Raw genomic sequence first — 14,200 nt, 5'->3', positions numbered from 1 at the left:
AAATGCAAGTTTAACATGAGAAAAATGAGAGCATGCCCACTTTAGCAGGAAGAATGGAAAAGCAGTATACTATTTAAATGGAGATAGATTACCCAACTCAATAGCAGTGGCAGAATCATTTGGTTGCACTGGCACATTAAAAAGGATACAAACAGTTCAGGAAAAGGGTTCATTTGCGTCATTCCTCATAAGAAGGGCTCATCTAACGAATAATGGTGGCACCCATTCTTCTAAACTCCAGTAAATATGGGGCCAAAGTGGTGATCTCATTAAAACACACGAGCGACTTCCAGAGGACTCGATGGAGTGGAAGTTGGGAGAATATTTCCTCTTGTGGAATTAGGGGACTTTTTTTTAAATAGAGGTCTCAATTTTAAGACTGAGATAAGGAGTATGTTTTCATTTCAAAGCTGATTAGTCTGTGGAAGGTAGACAAGCTGGAGTCTGGAAGAACACAGCAAGCCAGGCTGCATCAGGAGGTGAAGTTGACATTTTGGGTGTAAACTTTCTTCAGGACTGGGTGTGGGTGTAAGGGGAGCTGCAGATAAAGGGGGTGGTGGGGGCAGGGTGGTGAAGTGGGGATAGGTGAAGACAGGCCAAAAGGTACGACTTGGTTGGAAATCTGTCAGAAACAAACAGTGAAGGTTGAGACATTGGATTTATTCAAAGCTGGGCTAGGTATTTGTTTAACAAGAGAGTCAAGAAGCTTGGGGAGGGCAGGAAAGTGGTGCTGAAATGACAACCAGACAAGCCAGGATCTTATTAAAAATGGCTAATCAGCCTGCCCCTACTCTCAGGTCCTATGTTCCCATTTCTACCCTAATCAAGTCCAAGAAACATACACCAAAAATGGTAAATTGTTCAGTCTGTCACTGACAGTAGCAGGGCTAGCTAGATCTATTTGCAAAAAAAAAAGTTATCCTGGAATACAAACTTAATCCTGGCTGTATTTGTTCCTGCAGGCCATCTCCCATCCTCTGCACTTTCCTTCCAGGGGTTAGAGTCATGGGTTTCTTAAATCTCCATGGCAACAGCTGTCTCTCCCATTTCCATTCAGTCCCAGTCTACCAAGTCAAAACTTTAGGGGACATTCACTCTTCCATACATTTTTGCAAAAAGGAAAATAAAACAAAAAAAAAAGGCTCACAAATCTGGATCCCATGGAGGTCCGCCAGCAAAAAGAAAAATTCAGCCCCATCAACTCTGCAAAGTCCTGCTCAAGGTTTGTGCGAAGATTTGTAGCTCGGGTGCTCGTTGTTGTGGTTCTGTTCGCCGAGCTGGAAGTTTTTGTTGCAAACGTTTCGTCCCCTGGCTAGATGACATCATCAGTGCTTTGGAGCCTCCTGCGAAGCGCATCTTTCATTTGATTTGATTCTTTCAGCATTTGTGTAGGAACCGGAGTTGTTCGTATGTGGCGCTTAGGCGGTTAGCGCAGGATTCCCATTTCCTGGCTTGTGGTTCTGTTCGCTGAGCTGGAAGTTTTGTTGCAAACGTTTCGGACGAAACGTTTACAACAAAAACTTCCAGCTCGGCAAACAGAACCACAACAACGAGCACCCAAGCTACAAATCTTCGCACAAACCTTGAACACTTACGGGCGAGAGACGCTGAGACAAGCCAGGAAATGGGAATCCTGCGCTAACCGCCTAAGCGCCATATACGAACAACTCCGGTTCCTACACGAATGCCGAAAGAATCAAATCCTTCCACAATGTGTCAGGTACAGACCACCAGTCAACAATCCACAAGCCAGGGAAACAGCCAAGCAGAACGGACTCAGGATGATCCAGGTAATGATCACAGACGCTCACAACCGACTCCACAAATACAAACAAGAAATTGCGCGCCAAAAGTCATTAATTTCAAAAACCACTAATCACAAATGGACCCGGGCCATAGAACAGGCTGTCACTATAGGACAGAACAGGACAACACACCGCAAAAAAAAGGCACCAAAAGAAAAAATGGCCAAACTAACCCACAAAAAAAAAAGGACACTACAACACACACCTGGGTTAAAAACCTCTCCCACAGACAGCTCATAGACATGGAAAGAACTATACTGGCCAAGGGACTCAACTACAACCACAGGGATGCCAAGACAGCAGACTTCCTAGCAGCACTAGGATGCACACTCAGGAACAATGAACTGACAGAAGAGACACAACAAACAGTGAGACAAACGGTCGTACCTATGATGATAAGAAAAAGACAAACACATAACCTCAACACCAAGGAGTGGGAAGCACTGAAAGCACTAAGAAACGATAAGAACATAATCATACTATCAGCAGATAAAGGCAGAATGACGGTCATCCTAGATAAATCAGATTACATCAAAAAAGCACAACAACTACTCACAGATACCAACACCTACCAAATGAAGGAATCTGACCCCACACCACAACTCACCAATAGAATAAATAACACACTAAGGAATCTACAAAAAAACGGACAGATAACCAAAGCTGACCTACAAAGAATGAAACCTGAAAGCAACAACACCCCCAGATTCTACGGACTACCTAAAGTACACAAACCAGACATCCCACTCAGACCCATAGTATCATTACCAGGGACACCATCATACAAACTGGCCAAAGAACTACAACAGAAACTGAAACACCTGGTCAGCGGATCCAAACACTCCATACAATCAACACAGGAATTCTTGGACGTCATCAGGAATACACACATAGACAAAGAAGAAACCATGATCTCATTCGACGTAACGGCACTGTTCACTACGATTGACAAAACCCTAGTCAGAGAAACAATAGCCAACCTACTGGACATACAGAACAGAAAACAGGAGGCGGAACCTATCAACAAAGACGGCATACTTAAACTACTGGACTTGAGCCTCACTACACACTTTACATTCAACAACCAGATATATGAACAAATCAACGGAACACCCATGGGATCACCAATCTTGGGACTCATAGCAGAGGCAGTTATGCAAAGGTTAGAACAAACAGCCCTACCACAAATTCAACCCAAACTCTGGGTCAGATATGTCGATGACACGTTTGCAATCATCAAAAACACGGAAATAGAAAATACACACCGGATCATCAACGCCACGCTTACAGGAATCCGATTCACGAGAGAAGAAGAAAAGGATAGCCAACTCCCATTCCTAGACGTGATAGTACAGAGAACACCGAACGGAGAATTCACCACAAGGGTACACAGGAAAACAACACACACAGACCAAGTCTTAAACTATGAAAGTAACCACCCCAACACACACAAACGAAGCTGCATCAGGACACTATTCAAAAGGGCCACAACACACTGCAGTACACCAGAACTGCAAAAAGAGGAAGAGGAACACCTATACAAGGTATTCGCCAAAAACGGATATCCGCGCAACTTTATCAACAGATGCCTAAGAGACAGACCACGGAACGAGGACATGCCACAACCAAAAGGACTAGCCACACTACCATACATCAGGAGCGTTTCAGAACTGACAGCCAGACTACTGCGACCCTTAGGACTCATAACGACACACAAACCAACAGCCACGCTCAGACAACAACTCACTAGAACAAAGGACCCGATACCCAACATGAGCAAAACTAATGTAGTTTACAAAATACCATGCAAGGACTGCACAAAACACTATATAGGACAAACAGGAAGACAGCTAACAATCCGCATACATGAACACCAACTAGCCACGAAACGACACGACCAGCTATCCCTAGTAGCCACACACGCAGACAACAAGCAACATGAATTCGACTGGGAAAACACTACTATCATAGGGCAAGCCAGACAGAGAACAGCCAGGGAATTCCTAGAGGCATGGCATTCATCCACAAACTCCATCAACAAACACATCGACCTGGACCCAATATACCAACCACTACAGCGGACAGCTGAAACGGACACCCGGAAGCGGCAAGGACAGACCACTATAAATACCGGAAGAAACATCAAAGAAGCGCTTCACAGGAGGCTCCAAAGCACTGATGATGTCGCCTAGCCAGGGGACGAAACGTTTGCAACAAAAACTTCCAGCTCGGCGAGCAGAACCACAACAAAGTCCTGCTCATCAATATTCTGGGGTTGTCCCCTAAAACTTTCTTTTTTTTTCTTTTTTTGCAGCAGAGAGCGGCGGGAGCGAAGTCGGAGCACAGAGCTGGTCGGGAAGGCAAGTGATTGTTATTTGAGTGGAGAAGGAACCCAAGACACTCCACGTGTAGTGTCTCCCACCCTCCCTCCTCCTCGAACCTAAAGAAAAAGGACTCAGTCGGCTGAACAAGTAAGCTACTTGCTTTGGAGACTAAGTGTAGAGTTATGGCAGCTCAGGCCGTGGAATGTTCCTCCTGCAGGATGTTTGAGGTAGGGGTGACCACCGATGCTCCTGCCGACTTCATCTGCAGGAAGTGCAGCCAGCTCCAGCTCCTCACAGACCGCGTTAGGGAACTGGAGCTGGAGTTGGATGAACTGAGAATTATTCGAGAGGCTGAGAGGGTGATTGATAGAAGCTACAGGGACATAGTTACGTAAGAGAACAGAGGTAGCTGGGTAACAGAGGTGGGAAAGGGAGGAAGCAGGCAGTGTAGGGATCCCCTGTGGTCGTTCCCCTCAACAATAAGTATACCGCTTTGGATACTGTTTGGGGGGGGTGGGGGCGGGGTGCAGTGGTAAGCTGCAGTGGGGGGACAGTAAGCTACAGTGACCGGGTCTCTGGCACGAGGTCCAGTTATGAGGCTCAGAAGGGAAAGGGGGAGAAGAGGAGAGCACTAGTTATAGGAGACTCTATAGTTAGAGGGACAGACAGGCGGTTCTGTGGACATAGGCGAGACGCTCGGTTGGTTTGTTGCCTCCTGGGTGCCAGGGTCCAAGACATCTCAGACCGTGTCTTCAGAATCCTTAAGGGGGAAGGTGTGCAGCCAGAAGTCGTGGTGCACATTGGCACCAATGGCATAGGTAGGAAGAGGGGTGGGGAGGTCATTCAGGAGCTCAAGGAGTTAGGCTGGAAGCTAAAAGCTAGGACGGACAGAGTCGTCATCTCTGGGTTGTTGCCGGTGCCACGTGACAGTGAGGCAAGGAATAGGGAGAGAGTGTAGTTGAACATGTGGCTGCAAGGATGGTGTAGGAGGGAGAGCTTCAGGTATTTGGACAATTGGACTGCATTCTGGGGAAGCTGGGACCTGTACAAGCAGGACAGGTTACACCTGAACCAGAAGGGCACCAATATCCTGGGAGATAGGTTTGCTAGCACTCTTCAGGGGGTTTTAAACTAATTTAGCAGGAGGATGGCATCCAGACTTGTAGTCCAGTAGCTGTTATTCAGGATGTCCAAGAATGTAGGGAGGCTGTGGAGAAGGTAGAACTGACAGGGAATACTTGCGGACACAGAGGTGGGTTCAAGTGTGTATACTTTAATGCAAGGAGTATCAGAAATAAGGTGGGTGAACTTAAGGCATGGATCGGTACTTGGGACTATGATGTTGTGGCCATCACGGAAACGTGGATAGAAGAGGGACAGGAATGTTTGTTGGGAGGTTCCTGGTTACAGATGTTTCAGTAATATTAGGGAGGGTGGTTAAAAAAGGAGGGAGTGTGGCGTTGCTAATTAGAAATGGTATAACGGCTGCAGAAAAGCAGTTCGAGGGGGATCTGCCTTTGGAGGTGGTATGGGCTGAAGGCAGAAATAGGAAAGGAGCAGTCACTTTGTTGGGTGTTCACTATAGCCCCCCCAATAGCAGCAGAGATGTGGAGAAACAGATTTTGGAAAGGTACAGAAGCCACAGGGTAGTAGTCATGGGCGATTTCAACTTCCCAAATATTGATTGGAAGCTCTTTAGATCAAGTAGATTGGACAGGGCGGTGTTTGTGCAGTGTGTCCAGGAAGCTTTTCTAACTCAGTATGTAGATTGTCTGACCAGAGGGGAGGCCATATTGGATTTGGTACTTGATAACTAACCAGGACAAGTGATGGGCTTGTTAGTGGGTGAGCATTTTGGTGATGGTGACCACAATTCTGTGAGTTTCACCTTGGTTATGGAGAGAGATAGGTGCATGCACAGGGTAGGTTTTACAACTGGGGGGGGGGGGGGAAGAAAGGGTAAATACGACGCTGCAAGACAGGATCTGAGGAGCATAAGTTGGGAGCATCGGCTGTCAGGGAGGGATGTCATTGAAATGTGGAACATTTTCAAGGAACAGATACGACGTGTCCTTGATATGTATGTACCTGTCAGGCAGGAAAGAGATGGTCGTGTGAGGGAACCTTGGTTGACAAGAGGTTGAATGTCTAGTAAAGAGGAAGAAGGAGGCTTACATAAGGTTGAGGAAACAAGGTTCAGACAGAGCATTGGAGGGATACAGGATAGCCAGGAGGGAGCTGAAGAAAGGGATTAGGAGAGCTAAGAGAGGGCATGAAAAATCTTTGGCGGGTAGAATCAAGGATAACCCCAAGGCCTTTTATGCGTATGTGAGAAACAGGAGAATGACGAGAACGAGGGTAGGTCCGATCAAGGACAGTAGTGGGAGACTGTGTATTGAGTCGGAAGGGATAGGAGACGTCTTGAATGAGTACTTTTCTTCAGTATTTACAAATGAGAGGGACCGTATTGTTGAAGAGGAGAGTATGAAACGGACTGGTAAGCTAGAGGAGATACTTGTTAGGAAGGAAGATATGTTCGGAATTTTGAAAAACTTGAGGATAGACAAGTCCCCCGGCCCTGACGGTATATATCCTAGGATTATGTGGGAAGCAAGAGAGGAAATTTCAGAGCCGTAGCAATGATCTTTTCATTGGGGGTGGTACCAGGGGACTGGAGAGTGGCGAATGTGGTGCCCGTTCAAAAAAGGGAATAGGGATAACTCTGGGAATTACAGGACAGTAGGTCTTAGGTAAAGTAGTAGGCAAAGTAATGGAAAGGGTACTGAGGGATAGGATTTATGAGTATCTGGAAAAACACTGCTTGATTTGGGACAGGCAGCATGGATTTGTGAGGGGTAGGTCTTGCCTTACAAGTCTTATTGAATTCTTTGAGGAGGTGACCAAGCATGTGGATGAGGGCAGAGCAGTGGATGTAGTGTACATGGATTTTAGTAAGGCAATTTATAAGGCTCCCCATGGTAGGCTTATGCGGAAAGTCAGGAGGCATGGGATAGTGGGAAATTTGGCCAGTTGGACAGAGAACTGGCTAACCGGTCGAAGTCAGAGTGGTGGTAGATGATAAATATTCAGCCTGGAGCCCAGTTACAAGTGGAGTTCCGCAGGGATCAGTTCTGGGTCCTCTGCTGTTTGTAATTTTTATTAATGACTTGGAAGAGGGAGTCGAAGGGTGGGTCAGTAAATTTGCAGACGATACAAAGATTGGTGGAGTTATGGATAGCAAGGAGGGCTGTTGTCGGCTGCAAAGGGACTTAGATATGATGCAGAGCTGGGCTGAGGAGTGGCAGATGGAGTTCAACCCTGTCAAGTGTGAAGTTGTCCATTTTGGAAGGACAAATAAGAATGCGGAATACAGTTAACGGTAGGGTTCTTAGTAAAGTGGAGGAGCAGAGGGATCTTGGGGTCTATGTTCATAGCTCTTGGAAAGTTGCCACTCAGGTGGATAGAGTTTGTAAGGAAGCCTATGGTGTATTAGCGTTCATTAGCAGAGGGATTGAATTCAAGAATCGTGAGGTGATGTTGCAGCTGTACAGGGCCTTGGTAAGGCCACATTTGGAGTACTGTGTGCAGTTCTGGTCACCTCACTTTAGGAAAGATGTGGAAGCTTTGGAGAGGGTGCAGAGGAGATTTACCAGGATGTTGCCTGGAATGGTGAATAGGTCGTACGAAGATAGATTGAGAGTGCTAGGCCTTTTCTCATTGGAACGGTGAAGGATGAGGGGTGACTTGATAGAGGTTTATAAGATGATCAGGAGAATAGATAGAGTAGACAGTCAGAGACTTTTTCCCCAGGTACAACAGAGTGTAACAAGGGGACATAAATTTAAGGTGAAGGGTGGAAGGTATAGGGGGTGATGTCAGGGGTAGGTTCTTTACCCAGAGAGTAGTGGGGGCATGGAATGCGCTGCCTGTGGGAGTGGCAGAGTCAGAATCATTGGTGACCTTTAAGCGGCAATTGGATAGGTACATGGATAGGTGCTTAAGCTCGGACAAATGTTCGGCACAACATCGTGGGCCGAAGGGCCTGTTCTGTGCTGTATTGTTCTATGTTCTAAAACTGTCTCACAGGCTAATCAAGCAACAGCCTTGGAATATGATAATACCATCATAACCATTCTTGGGTATGTCCTGTGGCACAATGGCATACAGAATTCCACAACATTGACAACCAGAACCTACGAAATCTCACGCCATTAGCTCAAACACCAGCAAGGAAGCCTTCTGGTGCTAACCACAAACCATTCCACTCACCCCCTCCCTGGATGTCAAATCAGTACTCCACATTGAACGTCATTTGGGGAAGCAGCAAAGGGCACTGAACATTTTCTGGGTTGGAGACTTCAATGCTCAGAGTCAGAGATGTATTGCATGGAAACAGACCTTTTGGTCCAACCTGTCCACGCTGACCAGATATCCCAACCCAATCTAGTCCCACCTGCCAGCACCCGGCCCATATCCCTCCAAACCCTTCCTATTCATGTACCCATCCAAATGCCTCTTAAATGTTGCAATTGTACCAGCCTCCACCACATCCTCTGGCAGCTCATTCCATATACATACCACCATCTGCGTGGAAAAGTTGCCCCTTAGGTCTCTTTTATATCTTTCCCCTCTCACCCTAAACCTATGTCCTCTAGTTCTGGACTCCCCGATCCCAGGGAAAAGACTGTCTATTTATCCTCTCCATGTCCCTCAATTTTGTAAACCTCTATAAGGTCACCCCTCAGCCTTTGACACTCCAAGGAAAACAGCCCCAGCCTGTTCAGCCTCTCCCGATAGCTCAAATCCTCCAACCCTGGCAACATCCTTGTAAATCTTTTCTGAACCCTTTCAAGTTTCACAACATCTTTCCGATAGGAAGGAGACCAGAATTTCACACAATATTCCAACAGTGGCCTAACCAATGTCCTGTACAGCTGCAACATGACCTCCCAACTCCTGTACTCAATACTCTGACCAATAAAGGAAAACATACCAAATGCCTGGTCCAGTATCCTATCCACCTGCGACTCCACTTTCAAGGAGCTATGAACCTGCACTCCAAGGTCTCTTTATTCAGCAACATTCCCTAGGACCTTACCATTAAGTATATAAGTCCTGCTAAGATTTGCTTTCCCAAAATGCAGCACCTCGCATTTATCGGAATTAAACTCCATCTGGCACTTCTCAGCCCATTGGCCCATCTGGTCCAGATCCTGTTGTAAATCAGAGGTAAAACTCTTCGTTGTCCACTACACCTCCAATTTTGGTGTCATCTGCAAACTTACTAACACTACCTCTTATGCTCGCATCCAAATCATTTGCGTAAATGACAAAAGGCAGAGGGCCCAGCGTCAATCCTTGTGGCATTCCACGGGTCACAGGCCTCCAGTCTGAAAAGCAACCCTCTACCACCATCCTCTGTCTTCTACCTTTGAGCCAGTTCTGTATTCAAATGGCTAGTTCTCTCTTTATTCCATGAGATCGAACCTTGCCAATCAGTCTCCCATGGGGAACCTTGTTGAAAGCCTTACTGAAGTCCGTATAGATCACATCTGCTGCTCTGCCCTCAAATCTTCTTTGTTACTTCTTCAAAAAATTTGAGAGACAGGATTTCCCACAGCACCACCATAGGCCAAGGTAGCAAAATCCTAAAAGGGCATTGTGGTTAGACAGTGGCCAACAGGAGGGAAAGACATATTAGATTCCATCCTCCGCAATTTACTCAGTGCAGGTGCAACTGACCCTGACAACATCAGTAGGTGTGAACATCACAGTGGAAACAAGGTCCATCTGCACAATGAGGATACCTTTCATGTTCTGTGGCACTATACCATGCTAAAAAAAAAGACTTCAACTAACCAGACTAACCAGATCCAGCAACTCAAATCTGATTAGCCACATAGCACAAGCCACAGCCCAGCAGATTCTCTACACTACCATCACCATCAAGCCAGGGGATCAAGCTTGTTTCAATGGAGAGTGCAGGAGGACATGTCAGAGTTTTCAATCTTTTGAAGCTACAAACCAAAACTGTGTGCAAAACATAAAGCAACAAGTGACAGACATGGCTATATAAAAGAAATGCCTCAACCAAGGAATCATATCCAAGCTCTGTAGCCCAGCCACATTCAGTCGTGAATGGTGATGGATAATTAAACACCACATTGGAAAAGGAAACCCCACAAAATATCCCCATCAAATGATTGAGAGCCCAGGACATTAGTGAAAAAGATACAGACTAAAGTATCTGCCACAACCTTTAGCCAGACATGTTGAGTGGATGATCCATTTTGGCCTTCTCTAGAAGTCCACAACATTACAGTTGCAAGTTCCAGCCAATGTGATTCACAGAAACAGAAAAGAGGAGTAGGCTATTCAGCCATTTGATCCTGCTCGGCCATTCAATATGATCATGACTGATCAAATTCATTAGTTTGTTCCTACTTTGTGCGCCATACCCTTTAGCCCCAAGTGCTATATTCAATGCCCTGATTGAAATCTGAATGTTTTAGCTGAAATAATGTTTCATGCCACCTGATATCAGCATTGGTTAGAGGGACAGAATACTAAGATTATGGTGCTCTGGCCACATTCTGGCTATGGTGCTGAAGAAGCATGCTCCAGAACTTGCTGCTCCCCTGGTCAAACTGTTCCAGTACAGTTACAACACTGACAACATTTACCAACCATGTGGCAAGTTACCAAATCAGGTCTTGCATATGCGCAAAGCCATCCCGATCAATTACTGTCCCATTTCCTGATGAAGAGCTTTTGCCCGAAATGGCGATTTCCCTGCTCCTCGGAATGCTGCCTGACCTGCTGTGCTTTTCCAGCACCACTCTAATCTAGACTCCAATCTCCAGCATCTGCAGTCCTCACTTTTGCCTACTGTCCCATTAGCATATTCAATCCTCAAGAAAGTGATGGAGGAAGTGGAGGAGGCTGGTACAATTGCAACATTTAAGAGGCATTTGGATGGTATATGAATAGAAAGGGTTTGGAGGGATATGGGCCAGGTGCTGGCAGGTGGGACTAGATTACGTTGGGATCTGGTCAGCATGGACAGGTTGGACCAAAGAGTCTGTTTCCATGCTGTATATCTCTATGACTCTGACTCTAAATGTGTCATCAGCAGTGCTCTGAAGCAGCTCCTGCTCAGCAATGACCTAACACCCAGTTCAGGTTCCACCTGGATCATTCAGCTCCTGCACAAAAGAACTAAACCCCATAGATGTGACAGAGCAACTGCCTTTCACACTGAGGCCATATTGGAGGCCAGCATCACAGAGTCCTAGAAAAATTACAGTCAAATGAAAACTGGGGGAAAACTCTTGCTTGGACTCATATCTGGCAGAAAGAAAAATAGTTGTGCTTATTGGAGGGCAGTCATGTCAACTCCAAGACACCTCTGCAGGAGTTCCTTAAGGTACTGTCCTAGGCCCAACCATCTTCAGCTACTTCATGAAATGACCTTCCCTCCATGTTAATGGTCGGGAGTGGGAATATTCACTGATGATCACAATGTTCAAGCATTGTCCTCAGCAACTTAGATACTTTAGTGTCTATGGCCAAATGAACACCTGTTGTCATCCCAAATCTGCATATTGTACAAGTGCAAGTGCAAGTGTACCAAACAAGTGCAAGGCTAAAACTGACTGACTGTCTCCCAAAGAAAGAAGACTGGATAGATGAACAATGGAATATTCAACTCTGGAGATAAGAAACAGAAATGGGGGAGGATTTCAGCAACTGATAAACATCAAAACAGAGTCAAAACTGAAGGACAAAAAAGTTTAAAATCACAACACCGGGTTATGGTCCGACAGATTTATTTGGAAGCACTAGCCTTCTGAGTGCTGTTCCTTCAGACAGCTGTCTGATGAAGGTGCAGCACTCCAATCACTAGTGCTTCCAAAAAAACATGTCAGACTATAACCTGGTGTCGTGTGATTTTTAACTTTGTCCACCCCAGTCCAACACTGGCACCTCCACATCAAAGCGAAGGAGATGGAAGCAGTTAAAAAAAAAAGAGAGAGACAGACAGAGAGAGCACAAAAGAGAGCAAAAAAGAGAGCAAAAGAGAAAAAAGAAAAAAAGAGAAAAAGAGAAAGAGAAAAAAAAAGAGAAAGTAGTGTTAACACTGCGGGTAACTCAACTTTGGGTCACAGATACCATGAACACCACTGCTTATTTAAAAATGTAGTTTTAAGCAAACAGAAATATACCAGGAATCAAAGATAATAGCTTCCATCTTCTCAAAAACGTACTTGGAGCCCCGGTTAAGAAAACACCAAAATGAAAAAGCTCGACTCGCAAGAGAAAACAGCTCTACCAAAACTTATATGATGCATTGGCTGTTTCCAACATCATCTTTCCACTGTCCTTCCCCATCCACCCTCACCCTTGCCCCCAACATAATCTAGCTTGAAGATATGCTAATGTGAACGGCATCCTATCACTTGTTGTACACGAATGCTTCATATCCATTTTCAAAATTACTTTTTCAGATACATATAGTGTCAGGAACAATGTAGGAATATTTAGATACTTACCCCAATCTGTCATTTTAACTGCAATTATATGATATACCTAAAATAAAAGGACCTATTGTTAAATAATGAATGCCACAAATTAATTTCCATTCTTATGTATAAAATATACTTGAAAAATACATTGAGAAGCATATTTAATAGCTCACTGGCATCTAAGCTAGTTCTCATGATTGGAAGAAGGGTGATGAAGTCCAATTTAAGAAAAAAGTGAAAGGTAATTATACTGGAGAGGTGTAACATTGATTATAGGAAACCTGTTTAAGGAGTAGTACATTTTGTGAGTTATCACCACTTGTACAGTTTCAGAACTTGTAAAGTATTAGGAGTCACCAGCAAGCCTTTTGGAAACAGATCATACTGCAGTTCTTCGAGGTAGTAAATGCATGACTTGCAAAACAAAAACACGTTTGACAAAGTTTACATATGTTATCAAACGAATTGAGATAATACAAACTCCTTGGGTATTAAGGGGAAGTGGATGTCAGTCTGACGGATACAGAGTGGAGCTTCACAATACCAGTTAAGATTGCTGTCTACCCAAATGGTTAAGTTTTTTAAAAAAACAATGATTCTCTGTTTGCAGATAATAACCAAAATGTGCTCATTCATTTCCAAATACAATAATAGATTGCAGAACAATTTAGACAAGTTGCACAACTTGGTCCCATATATGGCAAAAAGTGGCTAAGTATGAATAAATGCTGTCTCATGCATTTTGGATCAAAACCTACTGGCATACTCGTGTCCATTAAGTACAGTAGATGGACTAAAGAAGAAAAAGTTGCTGCTGGTATTATACAATACAAAACTAACACTTTGGGTGCATAAAAGATATCCCTTGTCAACACTTGACTATAAATGATAGGCCCCAACTTTACTTCATTACAAAGCTTCTCCTAAAACCATTGTCCAAACTTATAAGTAGGCGGCACAGTGGCACAGTGGTTAGCACTGCTGTCTCACAGCGCCCGAGACCCGGGTTCAATTCCCGACTCAGGCGACCCACTGTGTGGAGTTTGCATGTTCTCCCCGTGTCTGCGTGGGTTTCCTCCAGGTGCTCCGGTTTCCTCCCACAGTCCAAAGATGTGCGGGTCAGGTGAATTGGCCATGCTAAATTGCCCGTAGTGTTAGGTAAGGGGTAAATGTAGGGGTATGGTGGGTTGCGCTTCAGTGGGTCGGTGTGGACTTGTTGGGCCGAAGGGCCTGTTTCCACACTAAGTAATCTAATAGAGTAAGTAATCTAAACCATGTGTTTCACCTCCTCTGCTTCCCATCAACCAAGCCAGAATTTCCAAGGTTTCTCCAAATTCCACCACTGCCCCATCTGAGCAGTGAGCATGCATCCAGCTCCCACTTTATGCCTCTTTCGTGATGCTGTTTTTGGCCTCACTTTACCCACAAGTCTCACTTCCAGCTCCCCTGAATCTACTTCCATCAAATTGCAAACCAATTAACCTGCTCCTGGTTGCTGCATTAGCCAAGATCATAAGCATGTCCCCTTCCCCTCACCTATTATCCA

At 45.1% G+C, this 14,200-nt stretch overlaps 1 protein-coding gene across 1 annotated transcript in view; it reads right to left on the bottom strand.

Moving 5' to 3' along the window:
* The window catches only part of LOC132816945 (anoctamin-7-like), a 71,235-nt gene that overhangs the window by 2,390 nt on the left and 54,645 nt on the right, over positions 1–14,200 (bottom strand). The window contains exon 12 of the mRNA XM_060826968.1: positions 12,682–12,718. Within this exon, the coding sequence (XP_060682951.1) occupies positions 12,682–12,718 (37 nt within the window). The remainder of the gene's footprint in view (positions 1–12,681; positions 12,719–14,200) is intronic.

This window comes from Hemiscyllium ocellatum, chromosome 6 (genome assembly GCF_020745735.1).
Source record: "Hemiscyllium ocellatum isolate sHemOce1 chromosome 6, sHemOce1.pat.X.cur, whole genome shotgun sequence".
Taxonomy (NCBI): domain Eukaryota; kingdom Metazoa; phylum Chordata; class Chondrichthyes; order Orectolobiformes; family Hemiscylliidae; genus Hemiscyllium; species Hemiscyllium ocellatum.
Note: the sequence above shows the minus strand (reverse complement) of the source record. Positions and strands in the feature narration are given on the sequence as shown.